The following is a 15,961-nucleotide window of genomic DNA, read 5'->3' on the forward strand; positions in this document are numbered from 1 at the left end:
CGCAGCAATAATACAAACAAAATTAATAATCAGCAACATCCGCTTTAAGACTCGCAGAGGCAGTGACGAGATCGTCTAAAGTCCGCGACATTACAATTTCTTCTTGAATATTTAATGACATTACTTTGTATATGTATATATCTGTATATTTACGGGTAATTTTTCGTAAATAATTTCGTGTCCCAGATTTTAAGTACACCTTAGTTTAGCCACAGAATTCAACGTTTAAAGGTCTTCAAAAACGTAAAACCATACGTAAAAATAATCTACCTGGCCCGATGACTGACGTATTTTAGATGTAAAAACGAATAAAAGGGTTAAGTTAACAGTGCAAAATGATTAAATAACATTTTTAGTGTGCCACAAATATGTAATAATGACCGAGACGAGGCGATGAGAATGCGAGCGCATACCGGGTTATCGAGGTCGGGCGTGTAGAGCAGGTTGTAGAAGAGCGGCGACCGCTGGTGCAGGCGCTCCACGTACTCGAAGAGGCCCAGCGCGGCGCGCCCGTCCTCGCCCTCCGCGCTCGCCGCGCCCGCGCCGCACGTCTCCACGCCCTGCGACACACACACACACACATTGTACCCGCAGCCGCGCACGCACTCGCGCAGCGGGGCGGAGGGGCGGAGCGGCGGGCGTACCAGGCGCGAGACGTCCACGCGCCGCTCGTCGGGCGTCAGGCCGAGCTCCGCGCGCTGCGCCTCGCTGTCCAGCAGGAAGGTGCGGAAGCGACACGACACGCAGTGGTACGCGACGAACCGCAGGTAGTAGTCGTTGAACTCGAACGCCAGCGGGAACTGCTTCTGGAGCTGAAACATAATACGTACATAAAATTAATAAATGTTACTCGAATGTCCCAAAAACCTATACTTCGATTAATATATAACATAACACTAGCGGAAAATCCAGTTTTGTTTATAACTGGGATCTAGGATGCAAATAATGAAACGTTTGTGGTATAGGGACTCGTATCGAGGTACGATAGGTACCTGGTGTACGGCATCGAGGAACATGAGGAATGTTGGCGTGAATCCCTGCTGCGGCGTAGCGGCCAGATTGGAACGTTGTTGGAACTTGTGGCCCAGAGCGAGCCACTCCTTTTCGACGAGAATACGAAAACCTTCGAGCGTTCTATAGTATGGGTCGAGGCAAATTTGCGCCAGTGACGATATCTAAAATAAAATAGTATAAAATAATTAAATAAATCACGAACTATTTTAATTGAAATTAATTGAAACGTATCACATTACCTGCGCAGTAACATCCCAACCGTCTTCCAGAGACAGGAGCACCGACGACCCCTGGACGTCCAAAAGATCCACAACCGCACCGGAGAGCTGAAACAACTGCCGCAGCTGCCACAACCAGCCCGACTCCTCCACTAGCCTGAAAGTAAATACGAGGGTACAAGTCGGCAAACACGGAGGTCGCCGACGGCGGGTCCTTCGACGAGCGGTACCTGAGGAAGCCGGGCTCGTCGGCGGCGGGCGCGGCGGGCGGCGCGGGCGCGGAGGGCGCGGCGGCGCGCAGCAGCTTCTTGAAGGCGTGCTTGGTGGCGCGCGCGTCGGGGTAGTCCAGCGGCACGGGCTCCACGCCCGCCTGCGCGCCGCCCGCGCCCTTCTCCGCCAGCACGTACAGCGCCGCGCGCCGCGCCATGCCCTCGCCCGACACTGCGGGCGGTCACACTGACTTAGTACGCGAGACATCCACGACTGAATTGTACATGTGTGGAGCGAGTGGAGGGGCAAGCTACCGGCGTCGAGGTCCACCGCGGAGAGTCTCGCGCGCGGCGTGTAGAGCTCGAGATGCGAGGGCTGGCGCCGGTCCTTGAGCGAGCCCCAGCGACCGAAGTGTCGCGTCGCCCCCGCCCCGCCCGCGCTCTTGCCGCCGCTGCCTCGACCCAGCACCCTACCGACGACCGTAAAACAATGAGTCAGTTAAAACGCACACGCCTATACACCAATAGCTAAAGCTTTAATTAACAAATTAAAAATGAAAGCCACTGCTGCTAGCCGTAAAGCAAGTGGCTTAGCTAAAGATAATTAATTTTTTTTTCTCAGCGAAATGAGAAATATGCATTGTATTTCCTAGTTGCAAAAGTACAGTGTCATATATTTTTTGTTATTAAAATGATCAAGAATTTTACTGCAGTAGAACTGACCCCAGTGTCCCGGCTGCCTTGCTGAGCAGCGGCGTGTGGTTGTGTTGTTGCTCCTCGCAGCACAATAGTAGGGAGTCCAGGCTCAGACTAGAATCGTCCAATTCACCGCGAGACGCTGGTGTCAAGGATACTAATGTCGCTAAGTATCTTTCCTGAAATAAACATTACGTTAATACTTAATATACACTTGCACTATAGAGCAACTAATCGCTTTATGACAACTTTTAGACAAGGGCAACTAATGTTGGGTTAAACCCTTCCAAGGAAATATGACGGGAAGTGTTGTCATAACAAAAATGTCGGCTACATGCTCACTTGTTCTATACTAGAGGTAGTTTCAGTTCCACTCTGTGTCGTTGCAGGGTTTTGATGACTGGAAGACTTCAGCATCCCCATCACGCCTTTATGGTGAGATGCAGCTGATCTAGATCACACACATGGATTTGAAGATCACACAGATGGATTAAAAGTGTATTAACACATTAATATATTAATACCTTCACAAATTGAATTACATGTCATTTTTGGGAGCCTGTATTTCGTCCGAAATAAACGGGCACAAAATGATAATATAAAACAAGAGATGGTGTGCGCGATATTTTTTTATCGCTACGCAGCCTCATGCAAAATGAAGTTCGATAGCTATACAATGCGGGCCGCCGTACCTCGCCAGCAGCGCCTTGGTGCGCGGGTGTCGCCACGTGAGCACCGGCACGCGACCCTGTCGGTAGCAGCGCGACGCGCGCCGCAGGGACTCGTCCGACACGCTCTCGGGCACCGCCACCACCGCCGGGTAGCTGCCGACGATAACACTCATTCAAGCACAGTCAAGCAGATTCATTCAATTAATTGAAAGTGAATTGTTCAAAGCTTCAAATATAAACGGGGCCGAGAGATACGCAATTTAAAAACAAAAAAGGATTATTAAAATGAATCGTTCACATCGAAGAAGTCTGAAGAAATCAGCAAATAAACTATTATAGTAGACAATCAAGACATAATAAATACGTCATAAGATAAGATGAAGACGAGCAGACTTTAGGAAGCCGTGCCCCGAGAGTGGGGGGCGCGCGACCGACCTCCTGCAGAGCGTGTAGAGCGCGTTGGCGTGCGACAGGCGGAAGGGCGACGCGGCGAGGCCCAGGCGCGCCCAGTCGCGCGCGTACACGCGCTCGCGCACGCGCTCCAGCGAGCGCGCGTGCGCGCACTCCGCGCCCTCCGCCGCGCCGCCGCCCAGCTCCAGCTCCTCCACTGCGCAGCACGAGTACTCGTATACATAATCGAACCTTAGATTTACATATTCTGCTATATTACGCACTACGGGCAGTTTTTGATCAATATATATTTGTATGCAACGAAAATATTTCACTTTACTACTTTGTCCACTGTCATTTTACTTCGAAAGTTTCGACAGGAGCTTCGCTGACATTCAAGATACGATTTGTTTTCCGAATCCTTGATCAATATCATAGATTTTTCAAGATGATATTTAATATGATCGTAATAATTACATAGTTGAAATAGTCTCTAGTAAATTTTTTAGTAAAGTCTCTATCGTCTATTTTGGACTTACATGATAACGTATCAGCCGAAAGCGAGGACATCAAAGGAGGCGACGTGAGTGACCGTGCGTCTGAAGAAGGAAGAACATACTTCTGTCTCTTTGAGGGTTTTGGTTTTAAGCCTGCACGTCGAGCCGTCTTCAACAGGGTCTTTTTGGCGAAGCCTCTATGAAACAAAAACGCAAACGACTGTTTTTAGTAATTACATTTAAATACCATTTTCGGATTTAAAATGGAACGGAACCAAAATGTGAAAGCGCTAATGAGAATGTTAAGAGGTCGAGTGGTACTCACTTGAGCGTGTGGTGTTTGGGCTGCGCGAGGTCCGCCGGCGGGGGCGCTCGCGGGGCCAGCGCGAAGTGCATTAGCGGGTGAGACGGGTGACGCAGGCGAGCTACGGCTTTACGGAACGCCTCCGCCTGCTCGCTACTCACCTCCTCGTCAAGCGCTACCTGATATTATAATAGATAATATATTTCAAGCAATAAAATGAATGTTCGATATTGTACGTGAGGACCGACTCGTGTCATGGGAGTAATCATGTCATGAATCGGTCTTAACCGATGTGGTATCCGAGAACTCACCTTGATAAGCTGGAAAGTGGCGGCACGCAGCTGCAGTCCGTCGTGCAGCGCGTGTTCCAGCTGCGCGTGCGCTGCCCGGACACCTTTCTCCCGCGTCAACGCACTCAGCGGGAAGGAGCGCACCACCGTCGCTTCGCATGCTGAGGGAAACGTTATTTAGTGTCAATAGTAAGAAATCCCAATCGGAGGGAGCGACGCCGGCAGCGCGCCACTAACCGTAGGGGTCGAGCGGCACGCCCTTGAACAGCAGGCGGTAGTTGGTGAGGAACAGCGCGCCCTCGGCGGGTAGCAGCTGCGGCAGCGCGCAGCCGCGCCCGTCCGCCAGCAGCAGCGCGCGCAGCGCCGCGCCCGCGCCCGCCTCGCCCGCCACCAGCGCGGGCCACGCGATGCGGGGCTGCCGAGCGCATGCGTAGGTTGAATGTAGGAAGGAGACGAATGAGGATACTATATTGAATATAAGAAAAAATCCCTCACCTTCTGCACGGGCGGCAGTCGGCGGCTCTCCCGCGCGACTGCGTCGAGCGCCTCCAGGTGCATGTGCACGACGCCCGGTACCATCTGGTGCAGGCAGCGCACGTGGTCTGCCGTCACGCCGCCCTCCGTGCACACCTGCGCGAACACGCACATTAAGAAGGCGTTAACATTTATTCTATTTGTTATGTATGATTGATGGGTTTTGATTTTCTTAATAATGTCTGTTGAATGAGTCAAATATTTATATTTTATCCAAAGGTAAGTAATAAAGATTTAAACATAAAAATCTATTTTACAGATTGGAGTACCTTGTCGACAAATCTGGAGACCATCTTTATCACGTTGTTGCCGGCTTCTCCCGGATCTGCCTCTTCGAAACCTGATTCTGCATCCGCGCTATCTGACTCCGCGACACTAAAATATTTATAATAGCTAAATTTAGTCATTGAATAAAGATAGAAGAGAGATGAGTAACAGACGAGTGCCTCTTCTTGTTAATTGGGCTCACTCGTATTTTGAGAAATATAAAGAACTTCTCATATGCCTATTAGTAGTCATTATTTAAATCAGAATATGGCAATACAAATTTTGACTTTAAATTAACTGGTATATCGGTGAAATCCACCCAGACGGTCCTGTAAAAACCCTCCCACGGAAGCCGATTGCCGATGGATATAATATTTATCCAGACATAGACCTATAAGAGGGTACCGGCGCGTGTGTCACACGTAGGTGGCGCGAGTACCTGTTGGTGATGCTGTTGCTGGCGCGGTCGGCGTCGTCTCCGCGCACGTCGGCGCGCCGGCCGGCGCCCTCCAGCGGCAGCAGCAGGTACACCATGCGGTTGGCGTAGTGGATGGCCTGGCTGTACAACGTCGACTCCTCGCTCGCTATCAACTCGCGTTGCTTCTCTGTGCGTCGGTAGAAACATCTTTAGCAAGCAATTCTGGGTTGTGGACATTTGAATTGAAACACTACGAACGAGATTTTTATGTTACCTGGCGGTAAGCTGGGCCAGAGCCGCATCTGTTCTGCCGCTATTTCCAACGCACTCGGTTCTTGAGCTTTTAGCAACGATATGTACTCGTCATCTTCCCTAAAATAAAGCACACATTTTTTTAAATTCGTTACATTACACTATACATAGCTGTTAAACAAAATATTCACCAGCTCCGGAAATAGGATAATCGTTAATATTATGACTGTTAGCTTAATGAGACCTGGGACTAGGCATGCGGTGGTGGTGCGTGGGACTGGGCAGATACAGCGCCTTGATGTCGCGCTGTACTTCTTGATAAAAGGCCGCCTCCCAGAACTGCTGACTCGTCCACACCTGGTGCTCCTGGTCATAAAATCAAAGAACGTTTTCATCTTAGTAACAATTGGGAATTTTATAGGATATAGTCAGTTTTACTTTACAACCTTATAATAAACAGAGTAAAAGTTGAATTGACCTCTAGACTCGTGTAAGAAAGGAACCAATGTCGGTACGTACCTGTATGCACATGTACGCGTACTGGATGACGCCGGTGCACAGCTTGCGGCAGTAGGCGGTGGCGAGCGGCAGCACGGCGGCCGCGATGGAGTGCTCGTCCAGCGCGCTCGCGGACTGCAGCGCGCAGTTCATGAGCCTACACGAATGTGCATTCATAAGCTAATGTCACTACCTCCGGAGCGAAAGCGATTCACGAAAGTCATACGTTCTACTTTAAACTTTAAAGCTCACGTCGTCTTTACTCCTAATATAAGTAATTTACTACGCTACGCTTATTCAGAATCAAGCATTAGTATTATTTTTTTTGTGATCATCGGCTGTGATATCCGGTGTTAGCAATTGTAATATCAAAGACAACTTCAATAGCACTAAAATTACCAGATTTTTTTATCATGGTATGTTTTAAGATAAGTTCTCAAGGTTACTTCAAAATCCAAATCATTCCATACATGGAATACACACATAAAGTTACATATTTGTATTTTTATTTTTTATTTACGATGACCGGAAACAGGGTCGGGGAATACAAGGTCGAATCCATCACAAACAATAACGATATAGATATGCAGACACGCGAAAGATTTACCGACTATGACCATAAAAAACAATATTCATTTATTTTCTCCGTCGAACATATACGTAGGATATAATTCATATAAGTTTATTTATAAAATATATAAGTTATATATAGAGTGTGTATGTAATTATATAAAACTTATGTTTAATCTATTCTATAATAGTTTGATAAATAAAAAAGTCTTGCGAGATTTCTCGGTAGAATCTACGAACTAGACTAAGCTTATCAAATTTTAATTTAATTTAGGTCATTTTTATTTAGGTTGTCTATATTCAATCGAAAGCAGAACAAAAAATAAATTCAATATGAAATAAAACTGAAGCTGTTTTATATTTTAAAAACGTCAACATTAAATGTAAATTGTATAACAACAATGCCATATCTGTCGATCATGACACGAATAGGTGATAGAATCAATGTGAAATTAAATACCTCTATGCACGTAACTATACATAATTACGGGGTGTTTATATAGAATGCACGCAGAACTCTAGTCATTTGCGTCCTAACTCTGTATGTCGATATGTTGAAATTAATATCATTAACCACTTTAACGTGCTACGTGGCTCAGATCAGCGCGAACGACATGTTGGTAAGATATTTTAAAACATTTAAAAAATAAGCTCCATTTTAAGATTATAAAATTAATTGTACATTTATAACTTTTTAGATCTCTCATCATCAACATTTAAGTTTATAAAAAGGCATAATCCATGTGTATAAAATGTTATACACTAGCCCGCCACCATTATTTATATATTTAAATATAGCATATTACAGATATGTTGTGTTTTTCTATAAGATAACATTATATAACAAACTTCAATAGCAAAAAGCCTTTTAGACAATATTCTCTAAATAATAATAAATATACTACCAGGGTCCGGGAATATGGTCGCTGATAAGCATAAGCAAATGTCCCATGAAAATTAAAGATGAAGTATTGATCGTTGACATGGACAAACATAAACTGAACCGCACGCACGACGGTATCTCCGCCGACGTCGTAGCGACTGATACCATTGATGATAAATACGCGGTAACAAGATATATATATATTTTACATCTTTTTATTAGTTTTTTGTCGTTTTATTCAAAAATAAAAATGAATTTTCATTTAAAGAATTAAAATTTAAATGTTTCAGCACTTATTTAAGCCTGCAATTTTAATATTATTATATATGATTAATATATATATTTTTTTTTTGAGAAACTGTTACTTTAAATGTTTTGAAGTTGGCAACATTTTTCTATGACTGTATAAGTTGCGAATTTCCACATTATCTTTCGCCTCTTTTTTAACTATTTTTCAGGCTTTAATAGAAGTTTGTAAGTACGTGGATGGAGGATGCAAGCCTTATCAGATACTTTCTGACAACAGTGTCGTGAACATGTTAAATAAATACGCCGAAGAAAATGTGTTCAATGCGCTCACATTAGCCAAACTTGATCCGCCGGAATTCCCGGTCGACAAGGTAAAGAATTTTTTTTTCGAATCTGGTTCATTGACTTTACATATATTATAAATGCGAAAGTAACTCTGTCTGTCTGTTGGTCTGACAATTGAGACATTAAAAATACATCGTACGTTGTACTATCATAGTAAATATGTAGTAGTAGTCTATCACATTTGCAATTTTCAGGGAGAATATCACGTGGACGACTACGTGATGGACTACTGCAAGCTGCCCCGCGAGGCCATCTACGGCGAGTTCGAGGCCCTATCCTACCTGATACTCAACAACGAGAAGGTCGCCTGCATCAAATGCGTGCTAGAATTCAACAAATTCGAGGACGAGAACTACTGCGACGAATGAAATCGACACAAAATGTACAAGCTGTCGTGGTAGCAATAAAGATAAGCCAGCCCGCTCGAGAGTTTGATTGGTACCGACCGCACGACGAGCTCGAACTGGTGGTGCTGCAGCAGGTGCTTGTTGGTGGGCAGGCGCGCGGCCAGGTCGCGCACGAGCGCCGCGCGCGCGCCCGGCGCCCGCAGCGCGCGCACCACGCCCGGGAACGACTTGCGCGCGTCCGCGTAGCGGCACTCGAACGTCGCCGCCACGCACGCGCGCAGCACCTGCGCACGCGTGTTACGCGAATTCATTTCGTGCTCGACGGTGAAATAGGACGTCGTGAGGAAACGTGTCCGTTTCGGGTGAAACGACTTCCCGGGTTTTTACTATAACACGAACGATCATTCTCACCTCGAGCCGTCGGGCCGAGTTGGTGAGTAGGAGCTGCGTGTGTTCGACGGCGCCGGTGGGGGAGGCGCCCGGCGGGATGATCCTCGGGGCCGGCAGCCGGATCGCTGATAATCTACAACAGATACATAAATTGAATAAGACGAATGATAGGCAACATACTATAAACCAATTTAAATTGATGTACAAAGATACACAATTAGTTTATAAAATATAAAATTTCCTATTTACTTGGGATTGTTAGCGTTTCTGGCGGTGACTTCTTCTATAACGGCATGTACTCTTTCCGCATCTAATGGTGGTAGAGGTGGTTGGTGTATCCGAGCCGAAGCGCCTTCGGGTGGTCGCAGTACGCGCTGCGAGTACGTCTGTGTTGACACGCCCTAAAAAAATATAATGAGTATTTTTACTAACAATTTTTCTTAATTACGATTTATTTGACAAATCATAGTTACCAATGCAACTCTTGCCCTTCTATAACTTACTTAGTCATTAATACTTAATATAACATAAATAACATTAGTACACGACTCACCTGTGGGTTGGGATTTTCGTTCAGGTGTAACTGCATCGCCAAGTCCTGTATATGCTGTAACTCTAACTCCGGATTCAATGATTCTAATCTAAGTTGTTCAGGTAGATTTCTGAAATAAAATTATTGCTGAAATTAAACATGAACATGTTAAATGGAAAATGTTAATAATAGAAACGACGACAATACATACTGCACTAATTCATCCCATATATCCGTCGGTCTCCACGGAGGTCCTCGTTCAGCAACTAGACCATTAAAGAACATCGAGTCCAATAATCTGACTGCAAACGGACATTGTGACAGACCTCTGGCTCCGAGGAAGCCGGCCTTGTGGAATGTTAATACTGGTGATGGATGGATCCTTATGATTGTAAGACAGTGTCTGAAAAAGGATATTGTAAACAATTTTAGAATACATTTCAACCCATAAACTTACATTACATTACAATTCTAAAAATATGATTAACCATACCTAAGAGCAATATAACAAAACATACTTTTAGCAAATATTAGCGTAAAACTTTTAGTAATATGTTAGCGTATAAACAAATTCATAAATATACCTAAAGTAATATTCAACTTTTTCCTATGAGTGAGTCTATTCGATGACTACATTCATTTATATTAAATTGCTTGTAACCGAAAAAAGCTTAATTTAATGTAGTTTACTCAAACTCAAATTCCTTTATTCAACATAGAAGCATTACACTTTCTTATTGATGGTCAAATTATTGAAGCAGTTTATATAATCTCTTACCTGTAACCCTGTAATAGTTTAGCCAACGTCCTCATAAACACCGCTCTGATCTCCTTATCCAACATATGCGGTGGAGACGAGGACGGAGGTGGTGGTGCGAACGCGGAATCGGCAGATTTCAACTCCGGCTGCAAGACCAGAGCTAAAGCATCTTGGAGAGAGGATAGGAGCTTCCCTTCCGGTCGTGGTATGTTTACTCCTGCCGGGATGTGAAGTGATCCTACGTCGAGATCCGCTACTATAACATCCAACTGTAATCGAACAAGAGTTACGGATATGAGTCTAACTTAATACTATATATAATTAATCATATAAACAGTAACTTATGCCTAACTGGTAATAAAACAAAAGCGTGACGCAGTTTGATCTGACCGAGTATGTCATGACATATGTGACAAAACTTATGTAGTTTTATGTTCATAACAAGTCTATCTTTTTATAATTGGTCACCGGCACCCACAGACAGTGATTCTTCTATAGGTATAGACAACTTTCTTAGAATATCAATGTACCTGCGACAATGGAATATTAGATTTTACGTTCTTCTTGTCTGGAATTATTTTGGCTCAGTTACCCTCCAAACCGAATCACAATAACGTATTTTGATACTTGGAGGTAATATACTTAAAATAGGTTAAGCACTTACCAATTCTGAGACCTCCTCCTTCAAACTCGAATGCACGCCTATAAGGAAGGGCGTGGGTGTAGCGAGCACCTCCGCCAAACCGGCCGGCAACAGCGGTATGTAGACGTGGGCATAGCGAAAGGGGAACATGAGCGCGGCGAGAGCCCGGCACGCAGCCGACAGCCGCGCGCCCGCCAGCGACACCAGCAGCACTTTGTGTTCGCTCATCACCGCACACCAGAGCGTTACTGAATTGTGGATACCTGAAAGTTGAACATTCGAAATGATGATCAAAATTTATTTTTCTTTAAAAAATTTATGCTACGAGTGGTTTATTGCTTTTTTTTTCATAAACAAACTGAAAGACAAAAGTTTCTTAGAACACTGTAATCAATTAATTTGCTGTAATAAAAGTTCAACGTTGTATCAAAGCGAAAGTTTTCTTGGCCATATAAATGATCCACATTATTTACGAGTAACAATATTGATCCTTTAGAAGGGTAAATTAAATCCAGTAAGGAATTATTTCAAGACATTAAGTCTTCCAAAATCTTTATACTCTAAGATAAAGAAATTCAATTTGACTCACCTAATAATCTCAATAACATATACACAGCATTGTGTGTGACGGGCATAGGCGGTGCAGCCGGTGGTTGCAGTGCCTGACGATCTCCAGCACCTATACTGAAGCGAACCTGAGGTCCACCTGCCGGTGGCACCAGCACGCAACCCAGCAGGTTACCAACCAACGTCTCTAAGGGTACGCCCAAGTTCTCAACCCACACCGTGTAGATTATGCCGAGGCAATTCTGTAAAATATTAAACGTGTAATTAAAATCACATGGGCAATTAAAACGAAGCATTCAACATCTGTATGAAGTCATTCTTATATATGATTAAATTAAGAAGTTACATATTCAGTTGAATTAGATCTACAAGATACTGTATCGCTCTGACTGACTTAATTTTAAAACAAGAAATATTTACATTGAATCACACATCTCAATTACTTTTTATTACACCAAACTGACGGTAAGTGGTCACCACAGCCCAAGAAAATCGACACTATGAGAAATATTATCCATCTCTTACATCATCAAGGCGACAGAATCCATGGGAAATAACTATTCAGTCAATTAAAGTAAAAAAAAGTGACTAACGAAACTTAGAATATTCTAGAAATTACCCGGAATGTATCGATGTAGTCTTGCCGTGACACTATGACCAGACATTTGGGTGCGTACATAATGCTGTGGTGGGTGATATTCGAGACTGGCCGGCTCGAGTCTAGAGATTCTTCGTCCTGCAAAAGAAAAAAAATACTGTATTACAAAATGTAATTTTATTGTATACCAGTAAACTTATAATTACTACTAATACTAACTAAACATATTTGCATTAAAATTTCATACAATGAGGTTATTGTAAATCATCAGACAAGTATGGAACTAAATTTCTGTTTAAAGTCCTTTCATAACTACAATTTTAATATTAAACAATAAGAAATATAATGTTTAAAATGACGGAGAGGATCTTGAGTTCCTATTATTATCCCTGGGGATTCCTATCCTATATATTCTATTTATCCTATATATTCCTGAGGATATCTATAGCTAGAATGATGTTGATGAATGAATAGATGCGTAGGTAACGTTCGAGCAAAAAACAACCAGCTATTCGGAGAAGTACTCATTGTAAAAAGTTTCCATATCGAAGATTTATTACATAAAATAAAATATTCAGAAGAAAAATAGACTATCTTATGTAATCGTTAAAGAAGGCGTGAAAATATATGTATTTGTGGCTATCGTAAAACCATACCATCGATATGAGCTACAGTAAGAAAAAAGGAAATAATTATGACTCTCGTAAAAAGTAAATAACCAACGGAAGTTTCAGCGACTTCGTCGGTCGACGGCAGACCACAGAAGCTATGGTTATAGCATAGCTTATGTTGAATATTTATTTTCGAACTATGATCTAAGGATCAAGAGACTGGACTTTTAAATAGGCTTTTTTTTTATTGTACACAGCAAGAAGGTAATTATGTGAAAATATAATTTTAACAAAACCTGACACCTTGACTTTGTAAAGCATTCTTTTATTGTAAACTAATATTAGCCCGCGGCTTTGCTCGCGTTTTATTGGTTGGTTGTCAGGTATTATTTACACAATATCTTTATAAATTATAGCCTATGTATTATTCTGATGTATAAACTATATTATTGTAAAGTTTCATTAAGCTCCATTGATCAGTTTTTACGTGAAAAAGTAACAACCATCCATATGATACGGATACATGAAATGCGGCCATATCTTTGCCATTAAGAAGGACGTTTAAATTCATTAATAAATTATCGAGGCACGCATTTCTGTTATATTGCAATATATACCTACAGATTGAAAAAAGTATACTATATTCTATACATATATAAGTATAAGAGGTTGATAAACGAGTAAAAGCTCATGTACCAAAGTATATCGACTTATTTACGAGCCGAACCAAGACGAATGAGTGTTTCGTGTAACAAAATGAAGGCAAAAAATTTAAATTGATTTCTTTCGTACTATACGACGAGAAAATAAATTTTATAGCCGATGCTTAGCCTAAAAGTATCTTAGGCTCACTCATTATAATACGAACAGTATGAAATGTATGTATGTATGTTAAATGTATGTTACATTACTTGTTAACGATTTCATAGTTTACAATATGGTACACATCTGTTCGCGTATTCACGAGCTGGCATATGTAAATTACGCACATATATTAGAACTGTGACGTCACTCGTCTTGCGGTCGGCAACTCGATTGTTTTTACAGAATAACGGGCTAGGCACGGAGCACAGGCCTAATAAACAAATACGATAGACGATTCAATTTGCTGGTCTTTAAGTTGAATTTAATAATTTTCTTCTTACATAGTTAAACCGTATAGATAATATTGTTCTCTCTCTAACTACACAATTATATTAAAAAAAGTATTGATATAAACGAATTTATGTTAGACATTTACTATTAGCTACACGTCCCGGCTTCGCGCATGAATAATAACGGTCTACATAAAACGTTCATATTCAAGGACAGACATACAAGGAAAAAATCAAGATTTTTTCCGGGAGGACCATCCTTTTTTTTTTTGGGGAGAAAATGTATTTACAGGGGACTGAGACGGGTATGTACGGTACGGACTCCAGGGGCAGATAGTCGGGGACCATCTTGGGCGTACACAGCACAACTCACCAAATTTTCACCAAGGATCGGATCAAAAGTTAAGGAAAGTTGGAAGACAAGACATACAAATATTCGTTTTTATTTATATAAATATTATTGTTGATATAAAGACGAACACAGGTTCAGTGTTACCTCTGTTATGTATACGTATACCCAATGGTACCATTGTTCGCTCAATGCCAACCTGTCCCTTGTGATTCGTCCCTGGCGTATGTCCGGATTTCTAACGTTCATGAGTACCTACTAATAAATCAATTTTAGTTGATGCCGTGTGCAAGCCCGTCTGGGTAGCATCACATATTTCACCACCAAACAGCAACACTTAGAATTGCTGTGTTCCGGTTTGAAGTGTGAGTGAGCCAGTGTACATGCACAAGTAACATCTTAGATCCTAGTGTTGGTGGCGTGTTGGTGATATGAGGAATGATTAATATTTATTAATGTACCAATTTCTATGAGCAGTGGTGACTACGTCCCATCAGGCGTCTCATTTGCCAATATGGCATAAATATAATATATTGAACCAAAATATTTATTTAAAAACATATATTTTTTAAAGTATAATATAGTCCTCTTACTATATTACGAAAAGATCTCGAGAAGAATTTCAAGTTTCGAACGCATAGCGGATCACCTTGATGGTCGAAAATTTTATATAATTTTTAAATTTAAATGATATTATAATAAATTTAATTAAATAAACGATACAACATATTAATTTAATCGGTGGCTGGGATTTGCACAAGATCATCCACTAACTAGCTACTATATTAGCAAACAGCAATATTTCGTGTGACTGTGGTTAAGGTTAACCGGTTTGAATGGTGAGTGAGGTGTTAAAGGCACCAGAGAACATTCAATCTTCGCATGCTGTACTAGACTGCGCAGCTAATTTTTTATACTAACCATAAAATGCTCCATTTTTAATATTGCCAATTAATAAATTTAAATATTTTGCTAAGAAAACATTAATTAATGAAACATATTCAACACACCATTATATTGATAATAAAAAGCTTGGAATTAGTGCTTCTTGATTTTTGGGCAACATATACATATGTAAAAAAAAAATTTATTAAAATTACACCGTGTTAAATGTTCATACAATCCTGTATAATGACGAATGTTCTTGTAAAAGCATACTTTAGTAATGTAAGTATATTTTTAAAGCTCATATTTATTAGTTATAACGCTCACTAAAACATAAGATATATTTTCATCGACCAGCCTCTGTATATACGGGGTTCGATTCACAAAATTGACAGATATCGTGTTGAAAGGTTAAAGGAGTGAGCTAGAGCAAAGTCTCTCAGGGGACCTACTTCTCAAAGATCCGAGAGCCAAGAGCTGTTAGCTGTTTCATGTTTATTCAGCGCGATGCGAACTACGACGCGATGAATACTCGTATGAAATCTTTTCATAGGCTTTATGAAAGAAAAACATAAAAAACAATTCGAATCTCGTACAAAAAGTAATTTAATAAGTAAAATTATCTTCTTCGTTTATTCATTATGTGCAAACTTTATTCTCAAAACCGGTTCTTACAGTATCAAGATGTTGGTGTTAGCTAATAAAATAATAAAAAAAAAACAATTTCATTTGATTATACAATATGTTCATAGAAATGATTTTATAAAGGAAATAAACCAACATTGAATCCACGGCTCAAAATCGAGCAAGGATGCATTTTCCTATTATAGTTAATATGTGTTTATAATTTTATTTATTACGTAATCGGGTCACTAATTGT

The 15,961-nt window shown here is 41.6% G+C and overlaps 2 protein-coding genes across 2 annotated transcripts in view; one reads left to right on the forward strand and one right to left on the reverse strand.

The window, feature by feature from the left end:
- The window catches only part of LOC125072303 (myotubularin-related protein 13), a 61,079-nt gene that overhangs the window by 5,566 nt on the left and 39,552 nt on the right, over positions 1-15,961 (reverse strand). The window contains exons 4-32 of the mRNA XM_047682878.1: positions 12,164-12,280; positions 11,567-11,786; positions 10,999-11,240; positions 10,353-10,603; positions 9,786-9,977; positions 9,596-9,704; positions 9,292-9,443; positions 9,064-9,175; positions 8,752-8,936; positions 6,280-6,415; positions 6,005-6,126; positions 5,783-5,880; positions 5,530-5,695; positions 5,093-5,198; positions 4,785-4,919; positions 4,527-4,704; positions 4,311-4,450; positions 4,021-4,178; positions 3,738-3,892; positions 3,244-3,415; positions 2,830-2,961; positions 2,480-2,588; positions 2,165-2,316; positions 1,757-1,911; positions 1,463-1,673; positions 1,254-1,389; positions 993-1,175; positions 645-812; positions 414-560 (exon numbers count right to left, since the gene is read on the reverse strand). Of these exons, the coding sequence (XP_047538834.1) occupies positions 414-560; positions 645-812; positions 993-1,175; positions 1,254-1,389; positions 1,463-1,673; positions 1,757-1,911; positions 2,165-2,316; positions 2,480-2,588; positions 2,830-2,961; positions 3,244-3,415; positions 3,738-3,892; positions 4,021-4,178; positions 4,311-4,450; positions 4,527-4,704; positions 4,785-4,919; positions 5,093-5,198; positions 5,530-5,695; positions 5,783-5,880; positions 6,005-6,126; positions 6,280-6,415; positions 8,752-8,936; positions 9,064-9,175; positions 9,292-9,443; positions 9,596-9,704; positions 9,786-9,977; positions 10,353-10,603; positions 10,999-11,240; positions 11,567-11,786; positions 12,164-12,280 (4,539 nt within the window). The remainder of the gene's footprint in view (positions 1-413; positions 561-644; positions 813-992; positions 1,176-1,253; positions 1,390-1,462; positions 1,674-1,756; positions 1,912-2,164; positions 2,317-2,479; positions 2,589-2,829; positions 2,962-3,243; positions 3,416-3,737; positions 3,893-4,020; positions 4,179-4,310; positions 4,451-4,526; positions 4,705-4,784; positions 4,920-5,092; positions 5,199-5,529; positions 5,696-5,782; positions 5,881-6,004; positions 6,127-6,279; positions 6,416-8,751; positions 8,937-9,063; positions 9,176-9,291; positions 9,444-9,595; positions 9,705-9,785; positions 9,978-10,352; positions 10,604-10,998; positions 11,241-11,566; positions 11,787-12,163; positions 12,281-15,961) is intronic.
- On the forward strand, positions 7,369-8,727 carry LOC125072317. Its single transcript, XM_047682902.1, has 4 exons — positions 7,369-7,448; positions 7,737-7,895; positions 8,170-8,331; positions 8,500-8,727. Exons 1-4 carry the CDS (start codon positions 7,380-7,382, stop codon positions 8,671-8,673), a joined length of 564 nt encoding a protein of 187 aa, XP_047538858.1. The 5' UTR covers positions 7,369-7,379; the 3' UTR covers positions 8,674-8,727.

This window comes from Vanessa atalanta, chromosome 21, assembly GCF_905147765.1.
Source record: "Vanessa atalanta chromosome 21, ilVanAtal1.2, whole genome shotgun sequence".
NCBI classification, from domain to species: Eukaryota; Metazoa; Arthropoda; class Insecta; order Lepidoptera; family Nymphalidae; genus Vanessa; species Vanessa atalanta.

Bases quoted from the DNA above. Each gene is read 5' to 3' on its own strand.
- LOC125072317 (XM_047682902.1), top strand. From the start codon at position 7,380: ATGTTGAAATTAATATCATTAACCACTTTAACGTGCTACGTGGCTCAG. The intron at 7,896-8,169 runs GTAACAAGATAT...ACTATTTTTCAG, and splicing joins CCATTGATGATAAATACGCG to GCTTTAATAGAAGTTTGTAA. The intron at 8,332-8,499 runs GTAAAGAATTTT...TGCAATTTTCAG, and splicing joins CGGAATTCCCGGTCGACAAG to GGAGAATATCACGTGGACGA.